The sequence below is a fragment of the Pantherophis guttatus genome, chromosome 1 (genome assembly GCF_059756535.1).
Source record: "Pantherophis guttatus breed Tessera chromosome 1, ASM5975653v1, whole genome shotgun sequence".
Taxonomy (NCBI): Eukaryota; Metazoa; Chordata; class Lepidosauria; order Squamata; family Colubridae; genus Pantherophis; species Pantherophis guttatus.
In genome coordinates this window covers 150766813-150793131 of record NC_142063.1, presented here as the reverse complement: position 1 = coordinate 150793131, position 26319 = coordinate 150766813, and the positions used below count along the sequence as shown (strand labels likewise).

At 37.7% G+C, this 26319-nt stretch overlaps 1 protein-coding gene across 1 annotated transcript in view; it reads right to left on the bottom strand.

Moving 5' to 3' along the window:
• The window catches only part of XIRP2 (xin actin binding repeat containing 2), a 219710-nt gene that overhangs the window by 131450 nt on the left and 61941 nt on the right, over nucleotides 1-26319 (bottom strand). The window contains exon 2 of the mRNA XM_034426762.3: nucleotides 13484-13637. Within this exon, the coding sequence (XP_034282653.2) occupies nucleotides 13484-13637 (154 nt within the window). The remainder of the gene's footprint in view (nucleotides 1-13483; nucleotides 13638-26319) is intronic.

Sequence of the window (26319 nt, the reverse complement as noted above, 5' to 3'; positions counted from 1 at the left end):
TCCACCACTGTTTCTTTGACATTATTTTCATTTTTGTCAATGGAAATAATGTGGGGGATAACATTTATTGCGTTGAATTATCCCGCATGAAATTGTCCTATGGTGAGTTGTCCGTCAGTGAGTTGGCCATGGTGAGATGGCCACAGTGAATTATCCCATTCCGCCCCAAAGATGGCACTATTTAACCCACAGTGCACCCAGTCTGTTGGCTCTTGCCAGCTGGGTAGAAACCATGGAAACTATCCCCCCATGCCATTTAGAACTTTATAGGTGATAACCAGACCAATGAAGCATATTGAAAAACACATTAGACACCTGTGCAGCTCATGAAGTGGGGGGGAGGGGTGTCATCTGAGCATGCTGAGTCAGGTCCACCACCTCTCATGCTGCTGTATTCTGGACCAGATGAAGCTTTTGAATGGTTTCCAAGGGCAGCCCCATGTAGAGTGCATTGCAGTGGCAAGGCCTTGACTGAAGGGTGCCACAATCTAGAAAAGGTGCAACTAGAGCACCAGATGGAACTGTACAAAGGCCTTCTTGGCCATAGCTATTATCCACAGTTTGTGCAGTATCTGTGAAAGGTCCCCCAGTTCCATATTCTGTATTCTTAAATCTATCTTTGCCTTACCATTTCCCAGCCCAGCTTTTCCTGATTGCACTATCCAGAAAAGATTGAAGATATTGATGTCTGCTTATATGCCATTTTTCCAGTTCATTCATTTGAGTTCATATTCTTCAGTTTCAGTCGCTCTCCCAACTACTCCTACTCACAAGAAGTACGAATCCTCTAACCTAACACTCAATAGTTTTAGTTCTCCTACTTTATAGGACCTAGCTGGTTGTACAATTAGGACAGGATCCACCTTGCTGCCCTCTGGAGCTATTTCTGCCCTGATGGTCTTTATTTCACATTATAATAATTATTTATTTTTATTTTATTAGTTCAATTTATATGCTGCCTTTCTCCAGAGACTCAGGGCGGCTTACAATGCGTTAAGCAATAGCCTTCATACTTTTGTATATACCTGCTTCGTACAACTTTGCCCCCCCCCAAACGGTGTTCTTTTTTATACAAAGTCAGCTTATTGCCCCCACAATCCGGGTCCTCATTTTACCTACCTCGAAAGGATGGAAGGCTGAGTCAACCTTGAGCCTGGTGAGATTCGAACTTGCAGTAATTGCAGGCAGCTGGTGGTACTTAACAGCACTTTAGTCTGCTGCGCCACCAAGGCTCTTTGGTGGCGCAGTTATTCCATAATAGCTTGGGAGATGTCCAGTTAGAGTAACGGCGGGGGAGTGGGACAAACAGCACAGAACAATGCTTCCCATACTTACTGCAGAGCCTGACTGATGGATGCTTTCCCTGAGTCTGGCAGTGTGCTGAATAAGAGGGATAAGAGAGGCAAGATAGAGATTGTCAACAGGAACAGCAAATAATGTGCTCACATTGTTTTGTGGTGACTGATAGGTACAGAGCCTATTCCCATTTAACTCTTAAATGGGAAAAGGCATGAAATGTATTTTAGTAGCAGAACACTAAACGACATTTCCCAAGTTGTTATAGGCAACTATAACCTCTGCATTGGCTAGATTATTTAAATGGAGATTAATGGATGTGAAATTCTCCAACTTCCTGCAACAATAAAACAGGACAGGGTGCATCCATGTATCCACTTCCTTTCTAAAGTGGAGTTAATTTTTTACAAAACCTCGCAATGAATTTAGAAAGGCCTCCCGCGGTCAGTTCTCGGAGAAAATACTGCTCTTGCATATGGGGTTAGAGACAGTGGTGGGTTTCAAATTTTTTTACTACGGGTAAAATGGGTGTGGCTTGGTGGGCATGGCATGGCTTGGTGGGTGTGGCTTGGTGGGCGTGGCAGGGGAAGGATACTGTAAAATCTCCATTCCCACCCCACTCCAAGGGAAGGTTTCTGGAAAATCCCCATTTCCTCCTGATCAGCTGGGACTTGGGAGGCAGAGAATAGATGGGGATGGGGCCAGTCAGAATTTTTATTACTGGTTTTCCGAACTACTCAAAATTTCCACTACTGGTTCTCCAGAACTGGTCAGAGCCTGCTGAAACCCACCTCTGGTTAGAGATATTGGTTCAGTTAGAGATATTGGGATGATGAGATATTGGGATGAGCCATGAAGAGATGTTGATGCATCTCTTCAATTTCTTTCAGGGCCCTCAAGAGAAGCAATCACATCTTATTTAATTAATTCCACAAATGAAGGATATCATCATCTATCTCAAACTTTTAAATAATCCATTTCATTGGTCAACCTCAAGTTTTGGAAAGACAGATGTGCCACTTTTTTTTTTACACAACATGCATAATTTGTTACCACAATTCATCTCTTCACTTAATCAGTTTAGCTCCTCTCTGCATACCCATTTTGCCTAGGGATGATACATCATCTTATCCAATGTTCCAAAGGATGATTGATCTGTGACAGGATCTGTGACCTGGAGGATTGAGAAAATCTCCATAGACATCTGATCCAATGGATTTGAGAGACATCAGGATAAGAAAAAATGCTTTTAATCTTTGTTTGGACTCCAGCAACCAATATTCTGGAAGTCTTTTTTTTTTTTCTTCATTTCCCTCAGATTTAATATCCAGTTTCAATATCAATGGTCCAATGACAAATTTAATATTATATAGGAAGGAGAAAATGTCCCCCCTCTTTACTTTGCTGTTCTTCTACTAGAGATGAACTCTGATACCTTAAGTAGTAAAGAAATAAAAAAAGAAACTGAAATATAGAAATAAGAGAAAATTCTATAGGCATCATGACTGTTTCCTGCATTCAGACTTTTTCCATACATATTTTAGTATAGCTGTATAGTCATTGAGTACATTCAAACTCTGCTGATAAAGCTAATAATACTAACTCACATCACAAAATTTTCTATATGCCTTGCCAATAATATGCATGTATGTTTGAGAAATTTGATATTTGCAAATCTATATGCAATTCCCTGAATTTACCTAGATGCCAGATTTGGAACTGCTGTTAATGTTCAGACTAGCCTACCTTGTTTTAATCCACCAACTAGAACCTTGTGCAAAAATACTTAATTTAGAAATAAAGTTACCTGTTTTAGTCACAGATTTTTGACACAACATTGATTCTTGATTAACTCTAACTTTGTTCCTTCTAGCAGAAGTTTAGGGCAGGAGGTATGTCTTTTGTTGCTGCTGCTATGGCTGAAAGATTTGGAGTCATATATCACTATTAATGTATTGCAAACCTTAAACCAAACATCAAGCAGTAGATTTACCTCAGGGGTGAAAAGCTACTGGTTCGGACCGGTTCTTCTGAACCGGTAGTAAAAAATGCTACCGGTTCGCGTGAACCGGTATTTCCAACGATCAGCTGTGATGCGTGATTTATATTAGCTAGATTTCCTGCTTTCTAGCTAATCTAAATCACGTGGCACATTGGATTCCCCCCCCCCCGCTGTTCTACTTACCTTTGCAGACTAGGAAGGCTTCAAAATGTTCCTTTTTTAGTGCTGTGTGGGCTCGCCTCAGGCAAAGCACGTGCTCGGTAGCAGACTCACAGAACCGGTAGCAGACTTCAGAGGATTTCACTGCTGATTTACCTATAACTTTTGCCTATCCTACACTAATGTACATATACTTTGCCACTCTTCTCGCCTCATGGCCATTACAGGAAAATAAAAAATGAAAAATCCTGAAGCAGTATAATTCCAAGAAATGTCACTTAGGAACAAATTGTCAACTTGCAAAGCTTTCAAGTTGCCATGAGCAGGAGGGAGGGAGAACTGAAGTGAATTCCATACATTTTTTCTGACCGCAATCAGAAAGAGGGTGTTAGGTTTCACAGCCAGCCAAAGTGGGTAATTGGAGAATGTGATTTATGACATGGCCAGAGAGGAGGGGAGAGACAGTATCATAGGGGAATGTAAATCTACATGGGATCAGTCCTAACTGCATCCCAGTATTGCTGGAATGTTGCTCCTAATAAATGACTATATTTCCTTTGAAGTTTGGATCATGGCTCATGAATTACTTAGGGCATCTTTCGGAAACTTGACACAAATACAGTAACTTCCTCCTTTTTTTACTAGCTATGAACAGACAAATGTATCAATGAAACCAAGTACATCTTGATTCATTATAGCTAAAGAGGGAAATTGGGAAGAAAAATTCAGCTGTGTGACAATAGGTACACAGTAGCTCTTTCAGAAATGGATATGAGTAATACACGTCAAAATATTCTCAACATGATTTAACTGTCCAGTTTGGTATATCATGGAAAGAAAAATGAATTGTTATTAAATTGCATTTCAGCCCTTATGCTATACCATGTGAAATCATTTGGCTAAAATGTTTTGATTGTTCCTGAGCTAGTGAGACAACTTAATCATTATAATATGAGAGAATTTGCTGGACCTTTCAGGACCTTGATTTATGAATTTTAATTGTGAAAAACAAAGCAATGCTCCCCTTAAGAGCGTATGTCTCAGGAACATTCATTTTCCCTTACTGAAATCTCGAGAAATCTGTTCATACAACTGAGGAGAATACTATTTTGGTTTATGCACCAATGTAAGATTTTAGTTCTATGACAGCAATCTGTTTATTCTTTTCTCAAACCACCTACATTTCTATGGATTTATTTAGCAAAAGAATGATAAAAGACAGCTTTTCTCTTGGGAATGACAGAATAAGGTTGCAACGGAGTTTCTGTCTGTGGGCATAAACAGACCAAATCAAAAGATTTGGTAAATCTCATTTTGCTGTTATTTTGAACCTTTAAAATATGATGCAGTGAAGTTCACACATGCTGAAAGGATCCATTTCACTGAATCTGAGGCAAGTATGAGTGAATGCTGTCCTGAGCTCCATGTTTTTCCTTTCTAGTTGTAGGCTGGGATGTATCTAAATTCAGTCTATGTCAATGTCATAGGATTGTCCATATCATTGTATACCCTCTACATTAAAAAATGCTGGAAAAATTGTATTTAGTCTTGCTTATATTTTTCCTAATATGGGGACTTTTATATAACACTTTCACTATTCTTTATCTTTTTCAAATAAATACCCTCTCTAAAAACATGTAACTATGCTGAAAATCACATTTCATATGCAGACTTTCCAAAATCATTTTTTTTTTCAAAATAACTTTCCCCAAATTATGTGTGGTACCATACTCTGCTTATTGTTGCCAAACAATGCCTACATCCATTTTAATGTACTGCATCCATTTACTCAAGACTGAAATCTGTAGCAGATTTCATTTCCTCCCCAACTATAGTGCAGATTTAATTGCCTTTTTCTCACAATCATACCTTCCAGTTACGCAGGGAATTTTTTTTCTTCACATGTAGACTTAACATAAAAGAGTCTTGAAGTTGAAAGTGGGGCTAAACCCTGTTCTCCTTTTTTCCATGACAATCATATAATTTACTGTCAGAAAATGGTAGCACCTGGCCAACCTTATCTGTGCTAGAAAGCTATGCTGGCTAGAATTTACAAGAAAGACTTCTGGGGAATCTCACAGTGATAGGCTGGACTGAGAAGTTACAAAAATGTTCCAGAATGAAGCAATGACAAGTCATTTTTATATTGTTGTTCCAGAAAACTGTCAGGATATGCCCACTTAATCATTTAACAATGCTCAGACTTTGCAAATACTCTGTTTTGGTTCTATTGTTGCTTATGAACTTGGTTTAGTCTTTATCCTGAAACTACATCGACTTCTCCCATACTTGGCTGTTAGTAATAATAAACTAAAGCTTGTGTCAAACTGGTTGAGGCAAGCCAAAATCCAACTAATCAAAGTGATAGTTTAAGAGTTGATGGAAGCCATTGTCAGAGTTTGCAGTGATCCAACTAGCACACAAGTAAATAATTCAGCAGGATTCATTTATAGAAGAAACTTCTTTATATACAATAATATAAAATATGATGCATGTATACAATACCCATGCAGCAGAAGCCAGAATCAGGACAACCAGAACTCAAAATCCAGAAGCACAAAATACAGAATCACAGAACAACAGAAGCAATCACGCAAGGACAAACTCTTATATACACAGATCAATTAAGCTAAGCCACGCCCAGGCTTCGAGCCATCTCACATGGCTCACAACAGATGCTGTTTCTTAGTCACCAAACAGTTCCCATTGGCTGACTTGTTATTATGGCTATCCCAGCTCATAATTTCTTATACACCGACAGCCATGTTAATACAATTCATGCCAAATGTCTCCCCCCCACCCCCTTTCCTAGAGATTAAGATTAAGGCTAAAACATATTTATTTATTTATTTATTTATTTATTTATTATTCAAATTTCTATACCGCCCTTCTCCTTTCGGACTCAAGGCAGTGAACAGCCAAAATAAAACATTTATAAATAAAGTACGATTAAAAATAGATTTAAAATAATTAAATTTGGCCCATAGTTTAAAATTTATCAATTTAAAATCCATATCAAAATTTAAAATCAACCATAAAATCATAAAATCAAGAGAGACCGGCTAACTGAAAGAGATGAGTTTTTAGGGCCCGACGAAAATGAAGAAATATGAAGAATGGTTGCCGGAATTGGGTTTGTGTAGTGTAGTGAAAAGAAGGACTAGGGGTGACTTGATAGCAGTGATCCAATATTTGAGGGGCTGCCACAAAGAAGAGGGGGTCAACTTGTTTTCCAAAGCTAATCAATCAAGCTAAACTAATCAAGGAAAGAAGCAACCTAGAACTGAGGAGAAATTTCCTAACAGTGAGAACAATTAACCAGTGAAACAGCTTGCCTTCAGAAGTTTGGGTACTCCATCACTGGAGGCTTTTAAGAAGAGACCGGACAGCCACTTGTCTAGAATGGTATAAGGTCTCCTGCTTCAGCAGGGAGTTGGACAAGAAGACCTCCAAGGTCCTTTCCAAGTCTGTTATTCTGGTAAGATGGCATACAACCCAAGTGTTACAATTTGAGCAGGACTTAGATTGGCTCTTACCCTTCTGGCCTTTAGGAAACACCTGGAGACATATCGCTGCTGCTATGTTTGGCAGTCTAGCGGTAGTGCTGAGCCTTTTCAACAGTTATACTGAATGGGATATATTGCTTGTACAATATTCATCTGCTGGGTGTTTTGTATTAAGTTTTTATAAGAGCTTTAGTATGGTTGTGTGTTTGCTGTTTCTATTTATATTGTTTATTGTTCTTGTTGATTTGAACTATAGTGAGCTGCCCAGAGTCACATATGTGAGGTGGCTGGCTATACAGATTGATTGATTGAATGAATGAATGAATGAATGAATGAATGAATGAATGAATGAATGAATGAATCCACTGCCAAGGAAGTAATAGAGGTAAACAATGAGAGACAGGCAGAAATCATAAATGTGAGAAATCAAGTATCCCCTTCTCTCCTGCTGCTTATCAACAGAAAATTATCTCTTCCCAAAGTTATTTCTCAACATGATAATGGAACCTGCCTGCTTGAAAATGCACATTTGTATGCAATTTCTAGTTAAAGTACTAAGTTGTTCATAGATGGCTTCTCTCGGCTTAACTGCCGACTGAGTCATCTTCATGTCTCCAGGCCATCAACCTTGACCAGCTGTCTGGCAAAAAAGCATGAAGCAAACTGGGCTGCCTGATAAGGAACTGTTGTGCCTGTTCCAAGCTTCACTGTGAAGTGTCACAATGAATGAGGAATAGAAGCTGCTTAAGGTCAAAATGCCTGACAGCTTCTGAAGATCCTTTATTTTTCCTACAGTGGCCTGTTCAGCATGCAGCAGTCATTTTACCTGACTGATTCACCATGACCTGGGAACTGCTATGTACCATTTAATTTAGAGGAACTGCCATATGCCATGCGGCTTTTCTTTCAGCTCAAAACTCGTGCTTAAAAGCCACAGCATGATGCTTTCCTGTGGTTTTGCAAGATAAACACCCCCCCCCCACCCCCAATTATTAGATTTTTCCTCATGAACTTGGTACAGCCTGGGATGACGGAAGGAAAAACAACCATTTCGATTGATCTCTCAGAAAATGAAAACCGTCAACCACTCATCGTATCCATAAATTGTAACATTCATCTCAGTGCAGTATGTATGGATACATTCTCATCACATTATTCCTTCTCGGAGCAGGTAATTTTTTAAAAAGCATGGAAAGGGAAAAAGAAACAGTAAACCAGGTAATTACAAGGATGGCAAAAGGAAAAGGAAACGTCGCAATAATTAATTACGCCAGCACCGTTCAGAATTCCTCTCTGTTTGTTTTTATCTTTGCAAATCAGCCTTTCTAGCATCTCCTTCAACATTTTTAAACTTCTCACCTCTCTTTTTTGCAGATCATATCAGTTCCATCCCACAATTTTCTTGATCTTCCTTTTGATCCAATCTCTTTAAATTTCTATATGTATGTAGTTATTTGATCTTCATTCCTTGTCGCTGTGAACCAACCATCTCAATATTTTGCCCTCAATCTACATTCTTTCAGGACTTTTAAAAATGTAAAAATATTACATAATGTTGTTACTTATGTTTGTATTTTACCGTTTGGTGTATGTGTATGTTTTCTCTCTTTTTTTTTTCTTTTTTCTTTTCTTTTTCTGTTTCTTATTTTACCACATAAGGCTCTTTAGTATCCCATTCTCATAATATCTAACGTGTTTCTATGTTTCCCATGATATAAACAACTCTCATTTCCATGTAACAAATGAGCAAAAGCAGACTTGTATATGCAGCTATTTCTGTTTCATTCCCAACATACCCACTACTTTTTCTATCAACAGGTGCATGTCTTAAACTTTCTCTATCCATTTTTCATAAACATTCTATCAACATCCATCTATTTGCTCTAGATTTTGTAATTAAGTATAATTCGCAATCATTTTCCTGTCAGACACAAGAACTTGATACGGTCGTGTTCAGAACTATATTTTTATTACATCATACAATCTATTTGCTGCAAATTCCCAATTACCAACATAGCATAATTTGTATAAACATGTACATCTCCAACCAACACAGGTCTAAGACCACCACAAATATTCCTTATACATTTATCCATATACAACAAATGTCCATGACATTTCAGCTCCTTGTTTGACACTCTGCTCTATGCTCAACTACTTACTAAGCCCTCCATTTAGTCCTGTACATTTTTTATTTCTAACATATCCCACTCTTATCATATTCAGCAGCCAACCTTCAACTCCACAATTCAAGCCTATTTGTGATAATATACAGTATGTTTTCATATACACAGGTTGAAAAGTTAAAAACTGATTTGCACATCCCTTGCCCCCTATAAAGCCACACTTCCAAATTTTGATCATTATCTCTTATACTCTTTTGTTCAGTATTCTACAAATACTTCTCGGGGACACATAAAAAATCAATCCCATGTAGGTTTTGAATTTACTTCTCCTATCTTTGTATTTATATAAGAGAATAATAATGGTGTCTGTACATGTGCTTATATAAGTGTGTATAGTTTTATTAAGATTTTAAGAAGAAAACTTTAAAAAATGCAAACAAATATGAGTGGTCCTAGGTGCTCTCTGAGCTTGGATGTTTTCTTGCAGACATTTCATTACTCATACTAGGTAGCACTGATGATATTGTGAAGAGCCTAATCCGTGGCTTCAAAGCTCTTCCTCCTAATCATGTGACTTTCATTCCAAATAATAATCCTGGCATATTGAAGAAAATTTGCAGTGCTTGAGTTTTTAATAGATGTTGTAAAGAGCATTCATTTCATTCACTTTGAGAGATATTTTAAATCTTGAAGGTTGCCCTACCACCAGGCATCAATGCTGCTGCAATTCCAGATGACGCTACTGCAGTAGCAAAAACTCTGTAACTCCTAACTTTGGCAAGAATCAAGTTGGTGACAAATGTGTTTCCTGTTCTTCCTGGTATGTCAATGAAAATTACTGAAGAAAAATTGCTTTGCAAGCAATTACACACATACTCATATACTGCTCTTTGTTCCTTGCTCATTATTCAAAGGGGGCTCATTGTGTACTACAAATTCTTACTGTTTGTCTTTGTTATATTGCAGTTCATGCAATAATTAAATTATTTTGATTAATTTTACTGTTTGTTAGTACAATAGTCAATCCCCTTTTTTCTCTTATGCAAAATTCTAATAGGAGTTACTTTAAGAACAATTATATCTGTATTGTCAATCTTCAATCATGTAATAAAATATTGCTGTGAAACTTGATCCATTGCCTTCTTCTTGACAAAGTATTTTTGACAAGACAAAATATTTTTTGGAACATTTCTTGTGGTAGAAAATCTAGAATTTAATCCATAAATGCTATCAATTTCTGCCTCAGTATCTTCTTTTACCCCAATTAAAAAAAATTGCCAGGGGTTTAACAATGTTTTCTCTGATATCTTCATCAGAATTCACTGGGATGCTCTAAGTCTCAAGCAAAATTCCTTCTTTCTCACTTCCAATAAAGTTATATTATCTAGTTCTCTTTCCAGTTCTCTAACTTCTGTCTTACTCACTAAAATTTCCATGTTGTCATTAACTTGTTTTACCTCTCCAGCCATTTATTTTATAGAACTTGCCATTCTCACTGCTTTTCCAGTTGTCCTTATAATGTCATAATCCCTAAAGGAAAGTGTCTACAGGACAGGAAAAAAGGCAGGGTTCTCTTTTTTTTCTTTTATCTTCCTGTGCCTTTAACACTTTCTTCTCTAATGGCATTCTGTAGTTTCAATCCACATCACAATCCATGTCTCCATAGCAATGAGCAGCATCACACCCTGGCTCACATTGCCTTTACCTTTTGTTTTGTTGAGTCATCAATTGTCTGCATTCTTTAATCACAAAGAGAAAGCATTCCCATAAAGATCTGATCCATTTGTCTAATTCCAATTTATTCACAAACATTCTCACCAAAAATAATATTTGAAAATAACTGTCCCCTTTATCCATTTTAAATTTTCTTAGGTCAGTTCCACATGTCCCCTACTTCTAGGATACTCTATAGTAGACCCCACAGTCTGAGCAACCTTTTCCTAAAAGGAAGGTTTGAAACTGAAAGTAGTTGTTCAGATACAGAGATTCTGTCTTAAAGAAGAAGCACATCACAACCTTTCCAAGCCTGCTATGATCGTGCTCCTAAAGTGGGCGATTGACAGTCTTCTGAATCCAGTTCATCATGCTTTCCCTCTTCTCAGTCTCACACAGAACCCAAGAGCGCATGGCTCTAGTCCACTATGGTAGTAGCATAAATCATTCTATTCACGTCATCATAGAACACATAGGCCTAAAAGAGTCCCAGATAATGGGCACTAGGGATGCAAACCGACTGATGTACTGTCTGTACTTGATTGAATGAATGATGATGTTTGTATGTTTTCTTTTTCTTTTCTTTTCTTTTTTTTTTTTTTGTTTTAAAATAAAAAATGATTTGGGGAAAAAAAAAGAGTCCCAGATAATGTGGCCAGACATCAACCTAATCAATATTTGAAACTTCAGCAATACAGCATCAAAGCTTTAACAACAGCAACAGATGCTAAAAATGCCCTGCCTCCCTTATTGCCATAATGAAGGCCCAAATGTGAGCTCAGTTGGGTTCATTTGTCAACTTTTTCTTCCCAGTGTTCGAGGCATTGTTTCTGCTGCTTGGTCTCCCAGAGCTCTTTGGCAAACCAAGGACACCTCCATGACTGGGTGACAGTGAGAGAGTGCTCAGAATCAAGAACATCAAGAGATTGAGTTGCCTCCTGTTGCCAATAGTAATGAGCGACTCAACTGAACTGCCTGCATTTAAATAGGTTGATGGAGATCCTTATGCATTCTAATTCACAATCTTCCATGTGTCATGATTATGGCCCCAGAGATTTTGCCTTCAACCATCCATCGTGGCTTTGGATAATCAAGGCTTTCTCGTATGGAAGCGATAGCATCGGCCAGGTTACCAATCATATCCATACAAAATATTTCTTGCTGTTGGCAAGAATAAAACCCATACATTTTGGCATTTTTGTCCAAGAAACCACAAGTCCAATTAAAGCCCACAGTTTTATGCAAGGTGTGCTACTGCTATTCTGCATCAGCCAGAATCTTCTTTGCAAGTCAATGTATCATAGACTCCGTCCCACCAGCTTAGGGTACATGCAATCTTCAGCCATACATTAAGCATACACCAGTCCATTAGAAGAAACCAATGAATAACCTCCAATGACTTGAGCCCAACTTGTTTACTTTTTCCTGAAATGGATGTATTATCCTGTTACATAGTGCATAACTCCAATCAAGTTAATGAGATTTAAGTAGCATAAGTTTATACAGAAGCCTTATAATACACCAATGTATTTAAATTATGAAGAAGTTTAATAATTAATTTATATATTTAATAATTAAAGTTGTTGAGGACAACAACTTGTACAGAATTGCTTCCCTTCCTGCTTTTTCTTATAATAATCCTGCGTGGTGGGTTTCAATTTGAGCAACTCCCTCAATAAGACTGGCTATGTGGGGATGGGAATCCGGTTGTTCTAGGTTTCTAGTACACTGACTCTCTTAAAATTAATTCAGTTTAATACTATATTAAATTAATGAGGCATTTAAATTTTCTGATTTTTATATCTGATTCCAAAAGTACATTCCATTTGCTCAGAAGGATTCATTATGTAATTATGTATGCAACATTTATAGTTGAAGAGAAATCTTCTGTGTAATGGTAGTTTTGACAAACATAAAGCCGTTTTTTAAATTAAATTACCTTAAAACCCAATCTTACAACTTTGGAAGTGCTAGATATTAACTGTAGTTTCATCAAATACTTTGGTTTTTTTTTTTTTTAATGAATTGAGAATGGATTGAAAACTCTGCCGTTTGAAGCTTTACAAGGTATTAACATTGAAACATATTCCTGAGGTTAATACATAAAAGTGTTCCCCGAATAATAGTTTTCCTGAAACATGACACCGTTCTGTCTTATTCAATTTTAAGATTGCTAAATTTGTTTCCAAGTGATCATCTGAAAAAAGGAAAAGAAAGATTCTTTTTGCTCTCTTTCCAAACTAGAAACCTCAATTCATTATTTTACTGAATGTAGCTTCCATTTCACAGCGATGGTTTTTCTGAAAGCAATTAGATGATTACTAATGCTTTTAAAAAAAAACTGCAATATTTTTGGCTGTGAAATTAACATATTCCATGTAAAGCAAGGAAAGCAATCTTAAAGAAAACAATATCAAATTATTTTTCTTGCTTATGCTTTATTGCTATAACCCCTTTGCACTGTGAAATCTACTTTTCAGAATTACCAAAATGTCAAATAAATTGTTGCTTTAGAGCATCTAATACTATTTTTTACAGAAATCCCTTGCACATATTATCAACATCATTATCTGCTGGTAAAGAAAAAGAAAACACCCCCCACACAATGTTTTATGGTCTTTCTTGTTCTGTATATATGGCAGGAAAGCAAAGAAATCAGATCAAAAAGCAGTGATGCTAACCTTCAGCTTTGTTGTTCTGAACATTTTCGGATGACATCTTGTCAAAAAATGTTTTGCCACCTTTTGCTTCTGAGTTTCTCACAGGAATGATGGAATGGCTCCCAGGCTGATTTTTAAATGCTGGTGATGGCAAACTTCTTTCAATGTCTACTTCCTGTTGGAAGACATTAAGGGGATGTATATTAAAAGCTATCAGTAGGAAACAGACGTGGGGAGGAGGATGTGAAGAGGTGAGGGGAAGAGCAGCAGGTTTCCATTACAAGACTAATGTTTTTTGCTATGCTTCAGGAGAAATCTCTGTGATACTATAGAGAATTACAAATGTACTTTTGAAGTCAACTTATATTTCAACATCTAGAGACGAGGTTGCATTTTCACGCGGTTGCATCTTTCATGCCGTTTTAGCTTTCGCTGCCTTTCCTATGGTAAAATACCCACAGTGTTTATAAAAGGTCCCATAAAATTTCTGCAAAGCTATAGCTCAGGGGTGAAATGCTCCCGGTTTGGACCGGCTCAGGCGAGTAGGTAGCGATGGCAGCGGGCAGTTCGGAGAACCGGTAGCAAAAATCCCTGCCCCCGTCCCCCATGCCCAGCTGAGCCGCGCGATCATCAGAGCTTTTTTTTTCTTTTTAAATGGCTCCGAGGAGCCAAGCTCTGACGATCCAAGCTCTGACGATCCCAGCTGAATTGCCTGCTAATCAGGCAACTCAGCTTGGATTGTCAGACCATTTAAAAGAAAAAAGTTTTTTTTTCTCCCCCACCCCCCGCCCCCACCTCCAGCTTGCTTACCTTAGCTGCTGGTCGCAACGCGCTTGCTGTAATACCTGCAATCCATTGCATCAGCAAGTAACTGAATCTCCCTGCCTGCAATCAAGCTCATCGGTGAGCAGCTCTATCTGCAACTTTAAGACTTGTGGACTTCAACTCCCAGCAAAGCTGGCTGAGGAATTCTGGGAGTTGAAGTCCACAAGTCTTAAAGTTGCCAAGTTGGAGACCCCTGTTCTATTGGGTGAGTTTTTTTCCCCTTTGGGAGCTTTAAAAAAAATAGTTAATTGGGGTTTTTTTTAGTTGCTGTTTTTTTAGACCTAGCCATTTAAAGTTTAGGAAGTTTTAAATTTAGCTGCTTTTATATAAAAATAAAAATAAAATAAAATAAAATAATATTTGTGCAGCTTTCTGAGATTTAATGTGTTTCTGTAGTGTTTCACTCTAACTACACAAACACACAAAATCTCATAAAGCTGTATGTGGAATTTTGTGTGTGTAAAGTGTGAAAGTTGGTTTTTTGGGCTTTTTTTGGCTATGTGAGGTTCCTGCTTGTTGCAGGGGCCATTTTGGGTCTAGCACAGCTGCTTTTACATTGTGGGTGAGCCAGTTGTGTTGTGTTGTGTTTTGTAGGTTAAAAAAGGGCAAAGAAGTGACATTTACTTGGCCACGCCCACCCAGTCACCTTACCACCAAGCCACGCCCACTAATTAAGCCACGCCCACGGAACCGGTAGCAAAAAATTTTAGATTTCACCCCTGCTGCAGCCACACTTTTCAAAGTTGGATGCATGGATCCTAACTGAGGATCTTCAGAACACGTTTTACTCATAGTCACAGGAAAACCAAGCCCCTCTATTCATTTCATTTAGCAAACATCAGAAGCAGAACAATCACCAGAAGCGGCCTGCTAAATAATATTAATAGCACTAAATTGGGGGATTTAAAAACCAAATTGTTCTCCATTTGATACACTAGTTAAAATGAAACAGGGAAACATACTGGAATCTTTGGGGAAAGAAGACAGCTCTTTAATATTAAACAAGCTGTGATTACTGCAATTTCAAAAACTATTTGATGTTATAAAGAAGCTCAGGTTTTTTTCTGTTGATAATTCTAGACTGAAAATGTTTACTCACCCATTGTATAAAGAAAAGATATCTCCACTATGTCACTATGGATACCTTTGGCTGTTTTACATGCTAAAATCAAACGAATAGGAGCAGAAAGCATAACAGGGCATAATTTTAAAAGCATATTTATTGCAGTAATTTTTTATTAGTTCAGGAGGCATCAAATGTATTTATTCTTTCCAGGCTGGGTACACATGAGTAATAATAATAGCTAAATAATGGTAATTATATTTACATTGTCTTCTTCCCATAGTGGTTATATTATACAGTAAACACCAGCATAATAGATAGCAAAATATGGTAACATCTTTCTGTAAACCAGCACGTAGCAATTAAAAGACTGTAAAAAGCTGCAGTTATAGCTGCAACAAAAAAGATACATACAGTACATACATACATTGCATACATACATTGCATACATACATTGCATACATAGAGAGAGAGTTAAGACACAAGTCTAGAAATCAGGAGAATATGAATTCTAGTCTCTCCTTAGATACAAAGCCAGCTGGGTGACCTTGGGCCAGTCACTCTAGGTCTAGGAAAGAAGCAGAGCAAACTACTTCTGAAACCTTGCCACAAAACTGCAGGACTAGTCCAGCAGGGGTGGGTTCTACTTATCTTTACTACTGGTTTGCATTGTGGCTGCACACACGCGTGAGCGAAGTGAGCACCCACACACACTCTTCTGCGCATGCGCAGATCACCTATGATGACGTCCGGATCAGTGGGCGGAGCCTCCCACCGGTTTTACTAACGGTTCTTGCGAACTGGTCCGAACCGGGGGCAATCCACCACTGTAGTCCAGGCAGTTGCAAAGAGCCAACGCTGACTTGAAGGCACATACATGTACACATACACCATCACAGCAGTTAAAGGAATAAGGAATTTTAGAGTAAGAAATTAGTCATGATCTTAATGAAAGTAGATTCATACATAGTTGCTTATAACCCAGAAGGTAATAGATAATAATTCTAAATTGGACAGACAAAGTATCCAAGGTAAAAATAAAGTAGGACTACATGGTTTGAAGGAAAAGAAGAAAAAAAAGGCATTTCTTCTACAAGACTACCTCTTCTTATCTAACATGTGAGAGGAATCACATACCTTTTCTTAAATGTGGGAAGCTGAGGACTGTCTGTTTCAGAGGGTCCAGCTCAAACTGAAGGAATGGCAGATTTGACTGTTTACAATTGACGAGCTAACATCCAATTTGAATGCATCCCTCTTTGTTTTCTTTTCTTTTGTGTTTTCTTTTGTTTCATTTTGTTTTGTTTTGTGAGAACTGGACACTTTGAACAGGTGTATGATGTTTTATTATATGATTACATTGTTTCTTGCTTTCTTTGAACTTGTGAACCATTTAAAGTTGGTTTTATAGAAGCAGCATAAAAGTTAAGTACATAAACAAATGGTGATGCACTCGGTTTAGTACAGCTTTGCCTCTTGCCCCTTCTTTGCAAAAGAGAAAGAAATGAATATTTATGTGGTTTTTGTTCGTTTGTTTATTGGAGGCTATATGCTGCTGCAATCCAGAAAGATTTTGAGTGGCATCCATTCCTTTCTCACTGTACAGGTTTAATAAAACAACAAAAACTGCAATGAAAAATAAGGTCATTGAGGACAAAACCATCTAAACACAACTCAGGAGGAATGAAATGCTTCTTTCCTGTAATGCCTTCCAATGCTATAAGGTGCATGGTCCTATGGGCACAAATGAATGAAGGGCAGAATGAAAAAGCCAATAATCCTTGTCTGGAAAAGATTGCAAGCAAGCAACTAATATTTGCAATTTATACAAACATCCAAATAGAATCTAAAAAACAGGCAAATAATTGTAACCTTGTTCGTCACTTGTTTCTTATTGTGCCACCCAAAGTGCAAATGGATTCATGGATACACAAAGTGAAAATCAACATCCTTTCAGAATACACTAGGGCGGCAAGGTGGCTCAGCGGTTAAGACCCTGGGCTTGTCGGCTGGAAAACTGGCAGCCCAGGTTCGAGACCCAAGTGCCATATGTTGAGTGAGTTCCTACCCTCACCTCAGCTCTTGCCAACCTAGCAAATGTGAGTAGATTAATAGGTCCCATTTCAATGGGAAGTTTAACAGGGCTCCATGACATCATGCGGGCCACATGATAGTGGAAATGTCTTCGAACAGCGCTGGCTCAATGGCCTTGAAACGGAGATGAGCACCGCCCCCTAGAGTCAAAAACAACTAGTGAAGTAAAATCCACAGGAACGCCTTTACTTTTACCTTTTTTCAGAATACTCTATTGATTGCTGTTGACTTATGCAGAAGAACAAGAATGCCTGGCCAACACTGACATATGTTGGAAGTTACAGTTCACCTGTATTTGTAGTGCCACAGGTTTCCAAGGTTCTCATCTTTCAGGACACTCACTGTTTTGCCTGGTTATTATTAGATTTATATGCCACTTTTCTCCCCTACAACTCAAAGCAGTCTACATAATATTCTCGCCTCTTATTTACTGCACAACATGTGGCTTGTGAGTTAAGAGTTACCAGAAAAGTCACCCAGCTGGCTTTCCTGCCAAAGGGAGGCCTAGAACTTCCAGTCTCCTGGTTTCCAGCCCAGCAGCACCTTCACCATTACTATATGCCAAACTAGCTCTGTAGTTTTGGTGAAAAAGTATAGGGAGGGTGAAAATCATTGATACCCCTTAATGTCTTAACAGAAATTAAAATTATACCTTAAAAGACAAGATTGCTTTTAAGTGACAACAAAAGCCAGACCTTACTTATTTGATAATATTCCAGCTTTATTATTTTTACAAATAACCCAAGGTGGTAAACATATTATAGCTGCCGAGAGTCACCTTATCAGGGCGATGGGCAGCATTTAAATTAAACAAACAAATAAATAAAATGTCCAACACGTTTTCCTCATCCTGTTTTCCTGGCAACAATACAGTGAGGTGGGTTGGGCTGAGAGAGAGGGACTGGCCCAAAGTCACCCAACTGGCTTTCAGGACTAAAGCAGGACTTGAACCCAGAGTCTTCTGCTTTTTAGCCTGATGCCTTAATCACTACACCAATTTACATGCCATACTTTGCCCAGATGTTTGTAAGTGGAGATTATTTTAGCTTGAAAAAAAAATAACATAAGCACAAGAATAATTCTAGTTCTTTGCAATGTGTATTGTTTCTCTTTTATCTATAAATTGCCCAGAATCATTGAGGAGTAGGCTGGTCTCAAAATTTAAATATATAAGGTCCTTCCCTTCCCAGATAAAGCTCAAAATACTTTTAACCAATTATTTGGAACATAAAACTGTCAATTAATGTCAGCTTACTTTTAAAAGGAATATTAGTAGGGCATATTCTGAAGTTTCCTCCTCTGTAAGAATGATATGACCACCATCTCATCTGTACATTAAAAAGGGCTTCCAATCATTCAAATATTATGCACTGGAATCATAAGGTTCCAGAAACAGACACAGTGATACAAACTAACTAAAATCAATGCCAACAAGTAATGTTGTTTTACTCCTATCTTAATTGGGTAATATTTGGTAAGGCATCAACAGCAGCAATTGGACAAAGCTAATACTTTGAGGGTTTTTAAAAACTTATGTCAGAATTTATAGCAACATTATCAAGTTATATCCATAATCGATCATGATCCTTGTATCAGTTGAATCAAATTTACAGGTGAGTAAATGAAATGCCCAGTAGGTCAGTTTCTTTCCATCACTCCTGGAACAGTTCTCCTACAAGTAGTTCTCGACTTATAGCAATAGCAATAGCATTTAGACTTATATACCGCTTCATGGTGCTTTTACATCCCTCTGTATGACCACATCTGAGCCCACATTCTTATTTATTTTATTTATTTATTTATTAGTTTGTCAAACATATTCAAGATAGCAGGTATGAATATGATCATGGACATGAACAAAGGAAATGAATACAAACAAACAAACAAACAAATAAATAAATTCTTGCCACAGTTGTTAAGTGAATTGTTGCAGTTGTTTAGTTAGTATCATGGTTATTAAATGAATCTGGCTTCCCCGTTGATCCTGTTTGTCAAAAGGTTGCAAAAGATGATCACATGACTCTGAGGCACTACAATTGTCATAAGTATTGTTCTGACCCAGCTCCCCAAACACGACAAGCCCTCTGATGTGAACTCAAAATATTCCTTTATTAGGAGGGCCGGCAGTTCCGGCAAAAAGTTTCTCTCGCAGGCTAACAAGTCCGTCTGGCCTGAAGATGAATAGTTGTCTGCCACACCTATTCATCTCCACCCACTGCCTTTTATCCCCAGAACTAAGGTGGGGCCTCTTTAGCAGAGGTGGCTCTTCCTTCCCCAGGATTGGCCCACAGCTTTCCACTGCTCTTCCCTTCTCTGCCTTCTCCACAGCCGCATGTCAGGCACGGGACCCAGCTGTTCCTCTTCTTCTTCATCAACCACCTCCAGATCTGCAGGCTGTTGACTCTCCATCTGAAGGCTGACGGGTGGCCCAGGTTCCACCTCTGTCTCTCTCTCTCTCTCTGCCAGCTCCATTCTTCTTCCAGGTTGCCCTGATGCTGACCCTGACTTCCATGCCTCCTCCTCTGGTTCAGCTGCTGGAGAGGGTCGACGGCCGATAGGCCACAACAAGTATAAATCAGTTGCCAAGCATCTGAATTTTGATCACATGACCATGGGGATGCTGCAATGGCCGTAAGTGTGAAAAATGGCCATAAGTCACTTTTTTGCAGTGCTGTTATAACTTCAAACCATCTTCAAACAAACTGTTTGTAAGTCAAGGACTGTGTGTGCTACATACTCAGTCACTTTTCCTAAACTAACATGCTTGGTAACATGATGCATACATAAACAAGGAGACAGGTCACACCTTAAACCAATGCAGTTGGAAACCTCCTTAAGGCTGAAATTGTAATACTGGACCCTTTTCTCAATATTTACTCATATATTTGTACTGCATGGCAGATCATGTGTGAACTTTGGGGAGGGGGTGATTCAGCTGAGTGGGTTGGAGAAAGCTGGAAGGGAGTGACTTTCTCTTATAGCCCTTAGCATTTTAAAGAATGAGGGAGAGATCTTATCAAAGATCCCACACTTCTTCCTATATTTTGACCTTCAGGGATGTGTTATCCGTATTTAAAATATGAAGCAAAACAATATCAAAGTTTGCCTGCCTGTTCTTGAGAGAAGCAGCTGAGTTGTGAAATATAAAACACCTAGCAAATATATTTTTCATTCTGATTTATCTATTAACTATCGTATAGTAATTTTTGAGGTCTTCCAAACTGACTCTTGGAGATTAATGCTGCTCATATGCTTTATATAATATCACACAGTCACTGGCTACCTCATTTTGTTTGCACAAAAGGGATCGCCTCTCAGGATATGGGATAAATAGGCCTATAAGCATTTCCAGAGAATCCAGAATATTTCAGTATTCTCAAGGTCACTCTTTAAGACATGAAAGAAAAAAAGACAACCTGGATAATGAGCCATGAAATTAGGAACTGTAATCAGGGAAAGCAATATGTTTTATACTCCTATTTGTATTTCTTTTTTTCTGCTTTCAAGCACTTGTTTTCTTTGGTTTGAGAAGATGTGTTATGGGTTTGTATAAGAAAAGCATGATCCGCATATAGATTTTTAGGGAAATGTGGATGCTTTCATTTAGGAACTAGCAAAATGATAAAGAAGCAAAAAATGTTTCTTTTATAATTAAAAAAAAATGCACTATTAACTCTAAAATGTCTTGAGGACATGACCAGATCTAACTTTGCTTCCATGAGAGAACAAGAAAAGGGACTCTTGCTGATTGAGGTCCTGGCCTCCCTTTTACTGCCAAAAAAGGGATGGTTGTGGAAATAGAAGTGGCATTTGAACAAAATCTTGCCATGGCAACGAAGGAAATTGGGAGCGGCCATGACAGTATTTGACTGATTAGCTTGGTGCTCTGTTTTCTTCCTCAAAGGATTTGAAAATATTCCTGGTAATGTCCCCCCAAAATTAGTCAACTTTATATTGAAACTTAGATCATGAAAAATATTTCAGGTTATGATAAACTGATTGATTCTATTCCCTTTCAACCCACTGCTATTAAAATATTAAACTTTCATTCTTGGCTTTAAATTTTCTTGCCTGTTGCCTTATCAGACTGAAAACACAATATTGAAGCCATGATAATTGACTGCAATTAAATCAATATTAAAGAGTTTCTGAACAATAGTATTATTTGAAACAATTCATTTAATGTACAAATTAAAACTGGGAGTCCGGAATCAACAAAATTTAAATCTAATGGGTACTTTAAACAACAATTCCCAGCTGCAACTGGAAATGATGCCATAGAATTCTCAAATTAACTCTGACGACATATTAAAGCTACAAATGTATATATTTACCCAGGAGCAAATTTAAATGTGTTCTGTATATATGATTAAAGTGTAAGGTTTTATTAATTTATAGCTTGTCTAATGTCAAGTTCCAGCCTATATTTATTTTGAATTAAGTCCCACTGAGCACAGTTGTGGATGGTTCCAATTTAAAATTAGTCTTAGAATTTTATACACATTTTCCAATGAATCTAGTAAGAAATACTTCCCCAAAAAGTTGCATTAGGTAAAGGTGTATGCAGATAATTTTTGACTTATGGCTGTAATGGAGTCTGCCAATTACTGTCATAAGTTGTGATGGTCATAAATCAGGCCATTATTTATTTATTATCCCCCCCTCTCCCTCCCTCCCTCCCTCCCTCTTTCTCTCTCTTTCTCACTCACTTGTTTGCTGTCTCTCAGCACATGAACGATTTGATTTTACCTTTTTTGTAGCAGTCATAAAGTGAGCCCAGTGGTCATTAAGCAAACATCACAGATATTAAGCAAATACATTGTTTGCTATGGGATTGATCGAAAATAAATGCCATGTCTGGCAAAAGCATCATAACATCATAAAATTGCAGTCATGTGACCCTTTCCTTAAATCCATTCCTCTTCATAGCACGGCCTACCATATTTTACTCCATTGCTTCCCTTTTCACCCTTTCCCCTTCTTTTCTGCTGCATATCTTCCCCCATTTCTGTACTCTGCTCTGCTCTGCTTTGTTGGCTAGCTTGTTAAATTTCTATTCTGCCTTTCCTTCACAGGTTTAAAGCAACATTCATAATAATTCCTCTGACCATTTTTTTTCCTGCTACAATAACCCTATGAGGTAAGGCAAAATGAGGAAGAGGGACTTATTTAAATTTGATTGTATTATTTTAGCCTTATAGTAAAAGTAGTTTTGATATTCATGAGTTTGCTGTCCAAGTCTGGAATACCTTGCAACTCTGAATATTCCTTCTCCAACCTGGCTCTTTCCTATAGATAAATAGGGAAGGTCCACCTTTCTCAATTCCATTCCTGCTTTGGACTCTGACTTCTTTTATCCAACCATTGCCAGGGCTTCTGCTCTTCCTCCTGTTCCTCAAGGTTATTCTCACACCCCTTTATAGCAGATATAAACAGCATTTGGGTGACCCTCAACTGGGGTCACTGAATTTCCAACGAAGCTGATTTCCAGCCTTGCATCACATTTTTCCAACCTCAAATCTTCCATCTGTCATAGTCCTGAGATTTTGCTGGGCCCTTAGTTTGATAGGCTGGATGTGATGCCCTCTGCTGTCTCATTAGGATGCTATAATGTATATATGTTTTTAATGGACAGGCTCAGTGGTGTCCTTTGGCCGTATACGCTTTCATTCTTCTCCCTGAGAGAATTCCAGGCAACATTTATTTACCGTATGCTAAAGACATTTCTGGCAGAGGACATGATTTCTATTTGACCTTTCTTCTCTTTCACTATGGTTCTGATATATGCTTCCAGGTTGTCCAGTTCTGCATTTCCATATATACAGGCAGTCCTTGACTTACGACCACACTTTCAACCAAAACTTCTGTTCTTAAGTGAAACATTTGTTAAGTGAGTTTTGCCCCATTTTACGACCTTTCTTGTCACAGTCGTTCAGTGAATCAGTGCAGCTGATAAGTTAAGCGAATCTGGCTTCCACACTGATTTTGCTTGTCGCAAAAGGGGATCACATGACCCCGGGGACACTGCAACCATCATAAATGTGAGTCAGTTGCCAAGGTCTGGATTTTGATTGCAGTGTCCATGGTGATACTGCAATGGTCGTAAGTGTGAAAAATGGTCACATAAGTCACATTTTTCAGTGCCGTCGTAACTTTGAAGGGTCACTAAATGAACTGTTGTAAATCAAGGACTACCTGTATATATAATCTTATGTCTCTTTAGTCCTGGAAAATTTGTATTAATTTTCTTTCTTTTTAGTTTTCTACATCTTCATTTTTACTGTTTTATTTTTCTGTCAGCTGGCCTTATGGCCACAATATTTTATTTCTTATTGTCCCCATCTAAGCTTCTCATTTGGCACTCAAACCATAATGCTAGTGTGTAAGAAAAAACAGCTGTTAGAGCTTTTTTTCCTGACAATTAAAAGACTAAAATACAAAAGTTGGCATAGTTTCAATAGCATCACCTCCTGGCTATGTATCATACAAAGTGGTGATAGATTACCTCCCACTAACTCTTTGTAATTAAATCAGTCTCATCACAGATAAGCAAAATAAAAATATCTTCAATGAAAATATAGAATATAAGCCCCTTCTTTTAACAATAAATATTAAAATGCAAATATTAATTGTGGACTGAAAGAATTACAAAGCTGTCCAGATCACATAATATAGCAGCCTGCAGATTGGCTAGAAAAGAATAAATTCAAAAGTAAACAAATTATTTTGAATAGACCACAACTGGCATTGGTCTGTTGCAAATCAATAAATGTTGTTTTTTTTTAAAAAAAAAATCTATTAAAAGATTGGAAAGAGCTGGTCAGATCATAAAAAGATTCTAAACCCTGGTGGCGCGGTGGTTGCAATGCAGTATTGCAGGTAAACTCTATCCACAGTCTAGAGTTTGATCCTGATGTGGCTCAAGGTTGACTCATCCTTCCATCCTTCCAAGGTTGGTAAAATGAGGACCCAGACTGTTGGGGGCAATATGCTGACTTTTGTAAACCACTCAGAGAGTGCTGTAAAGATATGGACTGGGTGAAACCAGGCTTAACACAGCAGTTCACTGCTGTGAACCCAGTGACATTCTGTGAAGGTCAGCAGTGTTGAAACCCCTCCATAGATGAAAGCTATAGTAAGATTCCTATAATCATGTAATAGACATCTCTAGGAACTCAGAGATGTTCCTTCAGCGGAAACACTGAAGCAATGGAGGAATATTCAACTGCCATGGATGCTGTAGTTGTATCCTGATGATCTTTCAAAGTATCTTCCAATTCTATGGTTTACTAGACTTCTAAGAATTATTTTTAGACAATTTTCAATAGACAAAATGTTACTAAGAAAAAGAATCTGTGAAACTCACAATCCATCTTTTAAACGGCACATCTCTAATCTGTTTTATTGAGCAGATTCCCCCCAGAGATTTCATTTATTCACAGTACTGTATCTAAGAATACCTGCTACATTGGAACAAAATCATATCATTGTTCTTTCCAATTTAATGAGTTAAGGCAGCAAACTGGGTAGTTTATTTTTGTTGCTTGTTTTTTGGGGAATGTTGTGAAGTCAGTGTTTGACAGGAAGGATTATTTTTATTCTTTCTGAAGAGATTTTGTGTTAAACTCTGGGTCGTTTGGGGCCAATGAAACTGTTTCTTCTTTAAATACAGGCAGCCACTGAATTTAAGTAAGATTCATTAAAAGTTCCTGGAACTCTGAGTGTCTTACTTGAAAGATATTGGTCTATTTCAATTTATAAAAACCGGTGGCTTTTTTTTAAAAAAAACCCTGAAGATGTCCTCTTTCTCTTCAAATCATTGAAAGGATGGGTCCTTTTAAAAAGCTATTTTTAAAAATCTTTTGATGTGAGTTGGCAATTCAGTGTCTTACGGGCCATTTTGAAACATAAGTACTCGGAAGCCATATGTCAAGAAATGCATAATCATTATATTCAGAATAGGACAGAGATAAAGCCTCTTCATTTCAGCGGCTTTCCTAATAGCCACATTTCATTTAGATAGTGGGATTTTTTTTTCTTGTGATCTAACCCTATGCTGATCTAAAGGCTAGAATATGTAAGGCTTAAAATAGAGATTAAAAAAAAAAAATTACTGCTATCTTTCCCGATGGACTGCTGGTGAGGCAAAGAGCACTTGACAGAATACTGACATGAACTGCAGAGTTCCGGTGGTAAAACATGTAAGTTTAATTTAAGTCTTTCTGAGAATATACAGGAAACATGAAATGTTCCTTTCCATTTCAATGGGGACATGACAAGTGTTTGCCAGCACAATCATAGATAGTTGAGGCCAATGTTTGGAGTTAGATCATCTGACTTGAGGGTTCTTTCAGGTCACAATGCGGGAAATCAGATAATTGTGCCTGTCAGATGTAAATGCCTTATTCCCTAATGTGTAAATAATGTATATATGGGATATCAGGGGTTAACTTATTCTTTGACTCTTAATGTATTCATAATTCACCACTCCCACTCTTGGCTCCACCCTTTGTATATATAAGGAGCCACCTTCACCATTTTCTTTGCTTCTATCTGTGAATATTCAGTGAATATAGAATGCCTATTATAATTAAAGAGAAATATATTTAAACCTCTAACTCTCATTATTATTATTGAGTCTGATCTTAAAAATATTGCAACAAGCTGGTAGCAGAGGATGGTTAATTGACTCAATAAATACCTAAAAATGTCTAAGAAAGATAGGCCCAACACCAGGGCCTACAGCAAAGAAATAGAAACTGAACAAGAAATAATCAACGAATCCACAAACGCGATTTCGAGAGAATCCGAAGAATACACCACTGAAGAAGAAGAATTAATAAATGAAAATGATGGCCAGGAGGAAATCGAAATA